The 12,224-nt window shown below is 43.2% G+C and overlaps 1 protein-coding gene across 12 annotated transcripts in view; it reads right to left on the bottom strand.

The window, feature by feature from the left end:
• SEMA6A (semaphorin 6A) overlaps positions 1-12,224 on the bottom strand; it is a 133,611-nt gene that overhangs the window by 31,910 nt on the left and 89,477 nt on the right. For 8 of the 12 annotated variants that reach the window (XM_081499116.1, XM_081499117.1, XM_081499119.1 and 5 more), the window contains exons 11-16: positions 9,118-9,249; positions 6,173-6,328; positions 4,614-4,790; positions 4,098-4,238; positions 3,931-4,011; positions 1,652-1,710 (exon numbers count right to left, since the gene is read on the bottom strand). In XM_081499116.1, the coding sequence (XP_081355242.1) occupies positions 1,652-1,710; positions 3,931-4,011; positions 4,098-4,238; positions 4,614-4,790; positions 6,173-6,328; positions 9,118-9,249 (746 nt within the window). Of the gene's footprint in view, positions 1-1,647; positions 1,711-3,930; positions 4,012-4,097; positions 4,239-4,613; positions 4,791-6,172; positions 6,329-9,117; positions 9,250-12,224 lie in introns of all 12 variants that reach the window. The other 4 variants (XR_014056475.1, XR_014056477.1, XR_014056476.1 and 1 more) reach the window with 1 other exon arrangement.

The raw sequence follows: 12,224 nt of genomic DNA, 5'->3' as shown, positions 1-12,224 counted from the left end.
TCACTCACATAGACACACATACGGACCAAAGCCTGTTTTCCCTAAAAACGGCACTGTAAGGCGCCAGGTTGATTAAGGTCCACCAGTCAAACATCACATTGCTTCACTGCACACACCTAACATCTTTTGGTGATGCCACTGTCTCCTGTGTCTCCTTCTTAATTCAGATTTTGTGTCTGAAGACATAGTAAGAAAAAGACAAAGGAAGAAGCTTTTGCCAATATATATTTGCAAACAAAAAAATATATATGACCAAGAATTTGGAGATGAGGCTGTCTGTAGAGCCCTCTTTATTTAATTATGTCTCTTCTCCAGAAAAGATAAGGTATTAAATGGCACCTTAGAGTCTGTCATTTCAGGACTCATGGCTCAAAGATGGAGAGTTATATCCATGATTTTCATTATCGAATCAAGTATCAGAAGTAATATAGTTTCACTCCCCTAGGAGCTATTTCTGGTGCCATTCTGAATGCAAGCTTCTTGAAAATTCATCACATATAACATTTTGAAACATGGCAAACTAGACATTTTCCAAGGGTATGGCATTCTCTAAATTAGTGTTAATAAAGCATTTTCAAGAGAATATGGATATTAATCAGATCACTGAACAGCTGGGCAGAGTTTTGACTAGGATCTTTTATATAAAGTTCTAACTAAAATATTAGCATTCAACCAGTCCATCCTAAAGGAGATCAGTCCTGGGTGTTCATTGGAATGACTGATGTTGAAGCTGAAACTCCAATACTTTGGCCACCTGATGTGAAGAGCTGACTCATTTGAAAAGACCCTGATGCTGGGAAAGATTGAGGGCAGGAGGAGAAGGGGACGACAGAGGATGAGATGGTTGGATGGCATCGCTGACTCAATGGACATGGGTTTGGGTAAACTTCGGGAGCTGGTGATGGACAGGGAGGCCTGGCGTGCTGCGGTTCATGGGGACGCAAAGAGTAGGACACGATTGAGTGACTGAACTGAATAACTTTTGAAATGAACCCTGAGATTTAGCATAGTAGGTCAGTTCTTATAAAAAGGGTATTTTGAATCACTTTGTACTTGGTGGGTTCTTTCTGAACATTTGTTTCTATTGCAAATGGTAATAAACATAAGTCTAATTAAAAAATAATTACTTTTGTCTGTCGATATGTTCAAGAAAAGTAAAATAGTCCCATTCAATTAAAAAAACAGAGTTCAGTGATAAACCTTTTTAATCATTTGTCTAAAAATTAAGCCAATATTGTATTTTTAAAGACAACAAAAAGTGTCGTTTTGGCTTTTTTTTAATATAGTTTTTTATTCTTTAATTGGAGGAAAATTGCTTTACAGTGTTGTGTTGGTAAAACTGGTTTTTAAGTGGAAATGCTGATATAGCTGACTGTTCTGCTACAGGTTCATCCTCAAAAGTGAATTTGTTTCACAACATTTATGATAACGAGCTAGGTGCCAGCATTTTCAGCAACAGCATTGACAACTCTGGCTTCAAAAGCCACTGTTTTCTCTGATATTTAGCAGGTGATTTATGTTATTTTTGCATGTTTTAGAGGCAGCTGCACTCAGTGTCACGTGTGGGGTCATGTATCTAGGCCATTCTATAAAAGCATCTTTTATCCACTAAATATCCAAAAACAAGCATGGATGAAAAAACTCCACTTACTGTGACAATCCCCCAGGCCATCGGTATTGCCGCGCTCTATGTCCTGTTCAAAAGTCAGTCTTCAAAAGGCAGGAGGGAGAAGAAGATAGAAACAGATTCAATGATATGAGTCTTTATTTCAGCACGCATCTTAAGTTTCACTAAAGCAACTAACACAGTTTGAAAAACTGAGTGCCAGGTATAAAAAGCAGTAGATAAAACAGCTTGAAAATTTGTCTCCGAAGTTTATAGAAATGAGTCCTTTGTGAATCTCCAAGGAGAAGCCATGGTTTGGGCAGTCAATTCAGGTTTTATTCCGGGGGTAAACAAGTTTGTGGATTACCTATATCACTCTTTGCTGCTAATGCCCTGAGCATTTTTGAAACATCTGAAAAGTTTAAATGTTAACCAACATCCTGATGTAAATGATACAGAAGTCTATACCTTAAGAGAAGCGTTTTCCTCTCTCCTTTCGCTTTCACCCCAACTCTTGCCTTCCTAGACCTTTGTCTATTTCTTTGTTTAGAAATAACTTTGTATAACAAAGTGTTCACAGTGGTTGGTGGATCTAAGGGGCCTCTGAGAGGACACAGGACACGGTGGTGTGTTTTGCTGAGACCATGTGGGTATTTTGTTCACACCTGGCTCCGCGTCCAGTCCTCAGGAGTATTGCTCTCATGCTCCTCTATAGGTTCACTCTTCTTTCAAGTCCACTAGGTCACCTTTGGGCTGCATAAACTCTATATCCCCAAAGGACTGATCTTAACAGTATCATTTTTATTTTTAAATAAACATACTGGAATAGTCCAAAGGAGTCTTGTTTTTTTGGGAGGAACTCTGCTTTTCTGCGACATACTCAAAACTCCGATTTTGCAACTGCCTTCAGAATTTATTTATGAGCCATCTCGGAAAACTACTTTGACAGTCACACTTTGATCTAATAATCTGCCGTGTTTGTTTCTAGTGTTTTTATGCTATGTCAAAAATCAAATTCAGCCTCAAAGGATAAAGATTTCTAGTTGTAATGAAAGCCAGGATTCACCCGGTCCTGAGGCCACGTTCCAAGGAGAGTTCCACATGTTTTGAACAACTGGATTCTCATGCCGACTTAAAAATGATTCTTAAAATTCAGTCTTATTACCTTTGTTACACCTGGACTAAAGAAAGGAGATAGGCCATTTCTCAGCTTCCCTCACTGTGCGCTTCTGTGATCCTTGCTCCTTTACTTCAAGGTCCCCGCGCAAAGCTATAAAGCTCTCACACTGTAGTCTGTCAGTATTGCTACTTGCAAAGCTGATCTAATACTGCACGGTGAGCCAACCCTTTGCATTAGCCAGATTTCCAGGTCAGACTTTACAGTTTTCATCAGCTCTGTTTATGGAAAATACTTTCCCTCAAATTATGCAGGTGGTGGTCAATCAGCTGTCCTTCTATCTGTTTAACTTGCTATTCTCAAATGGGAGAGGGGGGCTCTCCCATTGTGTTGGGAGGACAATTCCTTTTGCCTGGTGGATTGGGGGAAGTGAAGAAGTGACTATGAAAGAACTGTGCTGGCATCCGGCATCTTCCTTGAAATGCCATAACCTGTCAAGGACATGCACTGAATATTTCTCCAGATGTTATTTTGGATTTCAAATCCACAGAAGTAAAAGCATAAAGCCTTTGAACTGACACCATCCAAGCACTGGAAGTCAGGGTAACAATTCTCAGCACCAAAATCACATGCGTGGTAGACTGGCTTGATCTAGCTGATCTGCTGGAGAAATGCCAAGAATTGATTGACTCCCTAATGAGGAATAGGGTCAGCTGTTCTATGGTGCAGGAGAAAGGTTTATTGGATGTGTACACCATGCTTGCAGTACAAATGCATTGCTTATTAACAAATGCCCTGCAGTTTCTTCTCAGCCCTGGATGGTCAATTACAGGAGCCAGTTTTGCTATGGCTGGGACAGACCACATCACTAACCTAATTGGTACCCTCTTGCTCCCTTTCTGTGCCGTTCTTGCACTGTGATGATCAAGGCACGTACCCTCTTGTCCCTCTCCCCAGGGAATACTTAAAGTCCACTGTGTTGTTTTTCTCTGTGTTTTAACTCAGTCTGAGGATGGATGATTAATCAGTTGGAAATCTGCCACGTGTGATGTTAGGGTATTCTATGAAATGGGAAAAGGAAGGAGAACGGCTGGCAGTCACAATGATGAGGTATGTGCACAGAAGGCTGAGCGGCAGTGGTGTGTGTGAGCACAATCAATCCTATGTTTAGGCCACTTTAAACTCTCCCATGCCTCGGGCTCCTTACCTGCTGCCGGGCGACAGATGGGCACAGGCACCTGCTTCCTTTACCCACCCACAGTAGGGGTCTCGGGAAGCAATACAGGTTCTGCAGGAAGAGAATGACTGTGAGCTTACTTAGGACTCTTCCCTAAGCACCGTGAACAGCTGATGATCAATGAGGCAAATACATACTTTTTACACTTGCCATGCCGCTCACACCGGCCAAGGGGAACCTTGATCACACAAGTGGAGAATGCAACATACAGAGAGCTGCTGGCTTTGTCCAGCTGCATGCCCATGATCCTCTTGTCTTCTACTCCATCATAGCTGCACCTAAATTTTTAAGGCAGGGTAATATCATTCATAGTGTCTCTTGGGTTAGTTCTTTTTTTTCTGCCACCACCTGACACCCCCCTCGCAGCCTATGAGGTTAGACCTCTTCATCTGATCTAACTGAAGAAGCAATGGATCCTTATGTGTACACCCACATACATACACATAAATACACAGTGTATGTGTTTACCTATATAAACGCACACATTAGCAGCAAGGAGAAAATAATGCTTTTAACGTATGAAAGGATTTTTACAAATAATGCTAGAAGTCACCTAAAATGCATAAAATCTAAGTCTACCATGATTTCTCGGAATGGGAAAGATAATAACGTGACAAATAATTACTAGGAAAAGAACCAAACATTCTACGCACTTTTCAGGATTGTAAACGCTCATCTCCTCCAGGAAAAGGCTGTCATTTAGGAAACCACTGTTTCCTGTCCTGGCCAAGAACTTCAAGATGATTCCCTTCTCGGATCCCAGGAAAACCACAGTGTGGTTCTGATATGGGCCAGCAGCGGTGTCCACTGCAATTTTGGTCAGGCGGTATCTAAAATGACAGGATCAGATTTTTTATATCTTTGTTGGTCTTTCATTAACGTGTTCCCCTTTTCCACTTCAAACAATTGTGATCGAACTTTCTAATAAGAACCTCAAGAAAAATATATGCATATAAATAATGCTCTGAAGCTGTTCTGCTCCTTTATTTCCATATGTAGAGCATTAGTATGGCTCCAGGGGGAGGAAAGAGGTATGGATGTGCAGAGGCCAAGTGACATACTAAATACATAGCCATACCATATGAAACCACTCAGCAATTATCCTTTCCATGAGCAACAAGGAGAGACTGATGTCTCCTATGAAGAGGGGAAGAAATAAGTGAACTCGTTTAATATTTCGCACTAACCACTATCGTTTCACTGATTACTGAAAAGAAAAGCCCTGGTTACCATTTTTCCACACTCTTCCTCTGAGGTGCCAAGACTTGTCAACAAAACATCAGGTTGGGAAGATTTTGGATTGTGTACAGAGGGGTTGAGAGTTCTGAAGGATGTGGGGGGAGGGGTAGAGTGCAAGTGGCACTGTTAATAAATAAAAGGGTATATAAGCCAAACAAAATTCATTTAAAGCCAAAGGTAAAGAGCGTTAGTCCTTATCATCCTCTTAGGTAAGTCCTAAATGGCATCTTCCTTCTCTAAAATCCCATAGCAGTTCAACAGTCCGTGGATACTCTTTTCTCTTTAAGCAGCGTGGCAGGAACTGGAAAACATGGATTCTTCTGCAAGTTATGTACCATGGTTTCCATCTTACAGGCAATAACCGTTATGGTACTTTGTGCGTGCAAAGTCGCTTCAGTGGTGTCTGATTCTTTGCGACCCCATGGACTGTAGCCTGCCAGGCTCCTTTGTCCATAGGATTCTCCAGGAAAGAATACTGGAGTGGGTTGCCATGCCCTTCTCCAAGGATTGAACCCAGGTCTCCTGCATTGTAGACAGATTCTTCACTGTCTGAGCTGTCAGGGAGGCCTGTTGATAGCTAACAATTCAGAGACAGTGCTCAGATAGAATCTTCAGCATGTTTTGCAACCACAACAAACAGGTGTGTACATCCGTTGACTGATTGTCTTCACGCTCCTCTACTTGAACACACGTGGAATTAACCAGCTAAGACAAAGGAGACATCTTTGTTTCCTCTAATTGCTGGCCTGGGTCCAGTTAGCCTGAAACTCTCTGAACTGTCTTTTCACTGGGAATGTGGTTATGGGGGTTTGGTGGCATCTACCCAACCACCCAGGACTTCAGAACTGAACCCAGGCCCGGATGACAGAAGGGGTTCGTGGCACTTCAAATCATGATCCACCGATGACAGGTCCAATGATCACAGGCAGCAACAGGGGAAATCCAGTAAGGACGCGGTTTGCCTGACACTCACCTGACCATCGTCCTCAGGAACCATGGCCTGTTGATGATGGACGGCACGGCCTCATCCATGAGTGGGTGCGTTTTGATGAAATTCAAGGTGTCGTCAGGAAATTCATTGGAGGTGGTGTATTTTTCTAAGGAGGAGGAGCCGGCGCAGCAGCCTGGCCTACAAAGAAACAAAGGGAGGGAGCTTCTATCTTGCTTTATGGCAAATTCTTTGAATGAACTGCTTCTCTGTGCAACTCGCATGAGGGAGAATAGGCTGCAGGCTGAGAATAGGAAGCTGAACAATGCATAATGCCACCAAAAAATATGCTTAGATTGCCTCGGGGCCGCCTCCGTGCTCCACAGAGAAGCCTGAGCCAGGATGGTTCAGCCTTGGCTGAGAGCAGCCGGGTTTCCCCGCCAGAAACACAAACAAACCCCACAACAGTGATGGAGCTCGAAACAAGTGAGAGTTTCGAAACAAGTGAGACGTTTGCACGTCCCTGGGACTGCTCTGCCTGTCTTAAAACCCTGCTAGGAGTTCTGGAGGCATTTGTTCCACAGAAGGAGACAACTGGGCTGACTTTTTCACAAAGGTAGAAAAGAAAGGTGTTCAAAAAGTTGCTGGCCTTATGTAACCCGCTTTGTGGTGGTGGTTTAGTCGCTAAGCCGTGTCCATCTGTTTTGCAACCCCATGGATTGTAGCCCACTAGGCTCCTCTGTCCATGGGGTTTCTCCGACAAGAATACTGGAGTGGCTTGCCATTTCCTTCTCCAGGGGATCTTCCCAACCCAGGGAATGAACCTGCATCTCCTGCTTGGCAGGCAGATTCTTTACCACTGAACCTACCTGCTAGACTCAGTATAACCCTTCTCATTACCAGGAGGTCAGAGAACCTGTTGTTTTTTATTGTTTTCGTTTGATTTGTGTAGGCATGAAAAGCCAATTACACTGAAATTCTTGTCTGAACAGTCATTTTAAAACATGCTGAACCATGACACTGAAGACTGGTTTCTAGAAGAAATGACATGGTTTCAGGAGTTAAGGGACATCTCAGCAAAGTCAGATCAGGGAGACACTAGCGCCAGTCTTGTCCAGACTCCTGGCCTCCCCTCTGGTGCCAGAGAGAAAATGGACCCTGACAGCACTGGCAGGATCTAGCCCTGGGCACATGCTTTCATGGCACTAACCCAGCCAGCCAGGGAAAGCATCCTGCTGTCTGTAAGAGAGACAGGCCAGCACGCGGAACGATGACCAGTGGAAAGTCACTGAAAGTATGCATCCTGCTTGCCTGGAAGGTAGTCAGCACTCCTTCAGAGAATCCACCTGACTTAGAGACTTTGAGAATTCACCTGCCAGGGTATGTTTTTTACAATTAGTCTGTTCTCCTTTAGTAACAGAGAAGGCACATGCCAGATGATTCAGGGGATGAAAAAGGATGGATCATAGGGGTTTCTGCCCTGGGTACAGTGATTCATATTATCCAAGGTAGTTCAATTCAGTGAATTGGGTTAGGTATTTTTGGGGGGATGGAATTGGATGTTGGAGGAAAGAGTTGGAAACCAAAAAAGTTTAAAAGACATTGGGTTTCCTTCCACAGATTAAGTGGAGGAAACTAACACACAGGGATGTTTCTGTATATTCATAATGTAGGTTTCAAATGCTGTAGGAGTCAGACACGACTGATTGAACAACAACAAAGGGAGCTATGCCGCGTGTGGAACATAAAGAGGGTAGGCACGGGGCTGGGAGAGGGTTTCATCCTGTGCCAGTTAGAGAAACGAAGGAACTGGTTTGTTGTTCAGTCACTCAGTTGTGTCTGACTCTTTGCAACCCCATGGACTGCAGCATGCCAGGCTTCTCTATCCTTCACCATCTCCTGGAGTTTGCTCAAACTCACATCTGTTGAGTCAGTGATGCCATCCAACCATCCCATCCTCTGTTGCCCACTTCTCCTCCTGCTCTGAATCTTTCCCAGCATCATGGTCTTTTCCAGTGAGTTGGCTGTTCATATCAAGTGGACAAAGTATTGGACTGGTTTACTGTGCAGATTTGATGGAAATTACACAGGACCAAAAGTCTCTAGATTATCTCTGGACAATAGGTTCCCCGTGAAAGCACTTTTGGGGCATGTTTTGAGGACGAGGGAATCCACGGTACATCTGGACCCCAAACAGACTAGAACCCTCAGATCAGAGACATCCTAATAATGGCTCACTGCACCTGCTGGTCCCTACCTGCTCTTAGCTTGGGATTAGCTCTGATCCAGTCTAGTCACAGAATCCAGTGAACACTGTTTATATTTTACATTTTATTAAGGCTGAAAGACATGGGTCTCTGTGGAACTGAAGGGAGTGGTGGAAGTCATCTCCCCAGCTCGGTGAGCTTGCACAACAGACTCTGTACCTTTCTGGGCCTCAGTTTCCTCAGCTATAGACCACTGGAGCTGCTGGGGTGGATGGCTCCTGTCATCCAAGGATTACAGTGGATAATCCACAGATAGAGAGTCTAAGTGAAAGACTAGAGAGTCACTGTTTTGAATATAACTTGGGTAATTTGGGGTTTTGGTTAAGGGAATGAAGGTAAATGGCCTCATAGGCCTTTCTACTGTGTTGGCATTTGTATCTGCCAGCATGGAAGGCCCTGGTGTGCAGTTGATAAGATGCTTATTGAGTGTGTGCTAAGTTGCTTCAGCTGTGTCTGACTCTTTGTGGCCCTGTGGACTGCAGCCCTCCAGGCTCCTCTGTCCATGGGATTCTCCAGACAAGAATACTGGAGTGGGTTGCCATGCCCTCCTCCAGGGTATCTTCCCAACCCAGGGATCGAACCCACGTCTCTTACGTCTCCTGCATTGGCAGGAGCATTCTTTACCACTAGTGCCACCTGGGAAGCCCAAGATATTCATTATCATGGGAGCTAACTGCACCACTTCTGGAAATTTAAAAGAGCCTGATAAACATGGGCACATACCTGGGCTTAGGCACGCGTTCATCAGGAACGGGCGTCCATGTGGAATCTGGAGACTTCTGTTCTTTGAATCTCCCAGTAAAGACATTGGCGATGTCATGCATGTCATAGGCACACACTGCAGACCCAGGGATGCTGCGATGGGACATTTCATACAAAGTGTTACTTACGCAACAGTTCCACATGCAGTTTGGAAAACATACACCAAAGAAACTTCCCTAGTACTGGCATTTGAAATCTAATGTTCATACCCTGAACACTATAAATGTAAGGGATCCTAGTGCATAAGGAGAATGTTTCAGTGAATCAAATTTGCCTCACTGGTCTTAAAGAAAGGGCTGCTGCTGCTGCTGCTAAGTCGCTTCAGTTGTGTCCGACTCTGTGCGACCCCATAGACGGCAGCCCACCAGGCTCTCCCATCCCTGGGATTCTCCAGGCAAGAACACTGGAGTGGGTTGCCATTTCCTTCTCCAATGCATGAAAGTGAAAAGTGAAAGTGAAGTCGCTCAGTCATGTCTGACTCTTCGCGACCCCATGGACTGCAGCCTACCAGGCTCTTCTGTCCATGGGATTTTCCAGGCAAGAGTACTGGAGTGGGGTGCCATTGCCTTCTCCGAAAGAAAGGGCTAGTTAAAGCAAAATCACAGAGAAAAAACCCCGTTTTTGGTCTTGTGTCTGGCACTGCTTTTGTTTATAAAAGGAGGAATGGTAGACCTGGTGATTGTCAAGTTTCATGAATTCCCTGAAATTAATTACCAGTCTTTAAACCAAAGATAAAATGTTTGGACAACATTCTGCATCTCTGCTATTGGTAAAAGTTTGAAGTAAAAGTGCCCCTGCTGTCCACATATTCCTTCTTTGAATTTGGCTCCTCAAGTCAAGGACATCAATAGTGAGAATGTATGTGTGAGGAACCCAGACATATTTTATGTTACACTGTACACTGCAAATTTTACTTCCTGTTTATTTGCATAAGACTAAACAGTTTAAATCTCTAAAGCACTAACGCTTTGCAAATAAAATGCTCAATTAAGTGCTAAATAATAATAACGTCAGTAATCTCTACCTGTAATTACATTCTTGCCTGGCACTCCTGGAAGGACTTTGGGGTTGTTTTTCATCAATGGTGAGAAGACATGAATTATTCATTCATCTAGGTACACTGCTTGAACCCGTCTTTGTTTCTAAGGTTGTTTCTTGATTTTGAGCAAATGAATTTCAGGCACTGGCTGGCCAACAGTTTGAATCAGGCTTTGAGGTGGTGGGTCACTGCACACAGAAGCACCCAGGGCAAGACACAGGTGCTTGGCAGCACTGGCATCATACAGGGCAGAGAGCACGATTTGGCCCGGATTTTGCACATGTTGAAAGGATATGGGAAACACTCCATGTATGATTAGGAGAATTTTATGCCATCTTTAATTTCATAAAATAATTATTGAAATATTACTAAGAGAGTGAGAAATGGGGGAGGATTAGAAAGCTTATTTAAAACAGAGTATCAGGATGAACTTTAAAGTACGTAGTGCGCGCACGCGTGTGTGTGTGTGGGGGTATGTGTGTATTATTCACAATAGTAAGTCTATAATAAGACAGTGATCTCCATTTGTTTTGAAACTTCAGCACCCTTAACATTATTTAATTTTGTAAGACTCTTTTCACATCTCGCTCTCCTAAAAGTAAGAGGTGTACATTTACTTTAAATATTAAGAAAAAAGGATAAATTTTGAAGTATTTTATGAGGCATTTCATAATCACTAAAGAGACCCTAGGGTTTATAATCTTCCTAATGTTAGAATCATGTGTAAAATCCTTTCTTTTTTCTTCCCTACTGTATCTCCTCCCTTTATCCCCATCTTCTGTTCATTCAACATATATTTATGGAATCCCCAATCTCAAGCAGTGAATGCTCAGTAAATAACAAATCGTGCTCTCAGCTGAGTCACAATTCATTGTGGCGGCAAGCAACAACAGCAGTGATGATAATAATAACAACTTTTCCAAGACCATCTGGTAAAGGCAGTATATAAGAAAGGCATGTGCAGAGTTCCAGGGGACGTGACTGGAACTGAGCCTTGGAGCATCCCCAGCAGTTCAGTGGGCAAGCAGCTAGGTTGGGGGAGCAGACTTGGCAAGACAACAGGGTGTGAGCAGTTCAGTCAACCCTCTGCACTGGAGGAGGAGCCGACACCTGACCATGATGGGCTTCCATGCCATGCCACCAGGGGAGCTGGGCTTTATCTTCAGGGCAAGAGGAGCCCCTAAAGGATTTGAATCAACCTGACATGATGGAGTGGGAATGTGTGGAGAATGGGGTGGAAAGGGATGAAACCAGAGGGAGTAATCAGAGAGGGATTATCATTTATAGATGAAGACTGGTCTGCATACTTTTGCCATTTTCTGATCTTACTGACCAAATATGGTTTCTGAGACTGCCTTAGCATGCACTTATTGAATGTCTCCTAGGGACCTTTAAAGCAAATTCTTTAAATGGAGTATGTGTAATATTTAGGAATCTACTACTTTGCTGTAATCACAAAGTAACTCATTTTCTCAAAAAACATTAAATTAGAAATGTGCTCTGAAATTCCACTGGCACTTACATTCCTATGTTCCAGAACAGTTTTCTTTTTCAACACTCCTAGATACATGGGTTCCAAAGTACAAACAGTTAAGGTCTGAATTTTTACATCTTTTCTATTCTCAAGTCTAAAAATTCCTTCAGATGGTCACAGCTTACTTAAACCTAACTAAATACTTCTTGCTGCAATATAGGTTTATGTTTTCTTATGTCTTCAGTGGGGGACTCTTGACTCTTGCCCTCTGTATAATTTCATCTTGCAGCTTGCTCTGTTGTGGGCTTTACCCAGTTGTTAGGCGTTTTTTCCTAGCTGCTGTCCTCCAGTCTCATCATGTATGTTCCTGTCATCTAGCCATTCATCAGGTTCTTCAAAGTCTTTGTAAAAAGTATAATCCAAAACAAGACAGTGTATTCCTAACAGAAGATCAGAGAGAACAGACAGAATTGTACATAGTCTAGTACATGAACTTCAATTTCTCGGCCACGGCCAGAGTGAGGATCATTTCCACAGGACAATGCCAGGACTCTA

Source organism: Giraffa tippelskirchi, chromosome 6, assembly GCF_054371585.1.
Source record: "Giraffa tippelskirchi isolate mGirTip1 chromosome 6, T2T-mGirTip1v1.2.pri, whole genome shotgun sequence".
Taxonomy (NCBI): domain Eukaryota; kingdom Metazoa; phylum Chordata; class Mammalia; order Artiodactyla; family Giraffidae; genus Giraffa; species Giraffa tippelskirchi.
Note: the sequence above shows the minus strand (reverse complement) of the source record. Positions and strands in the feature narration are given on the sequence as shown.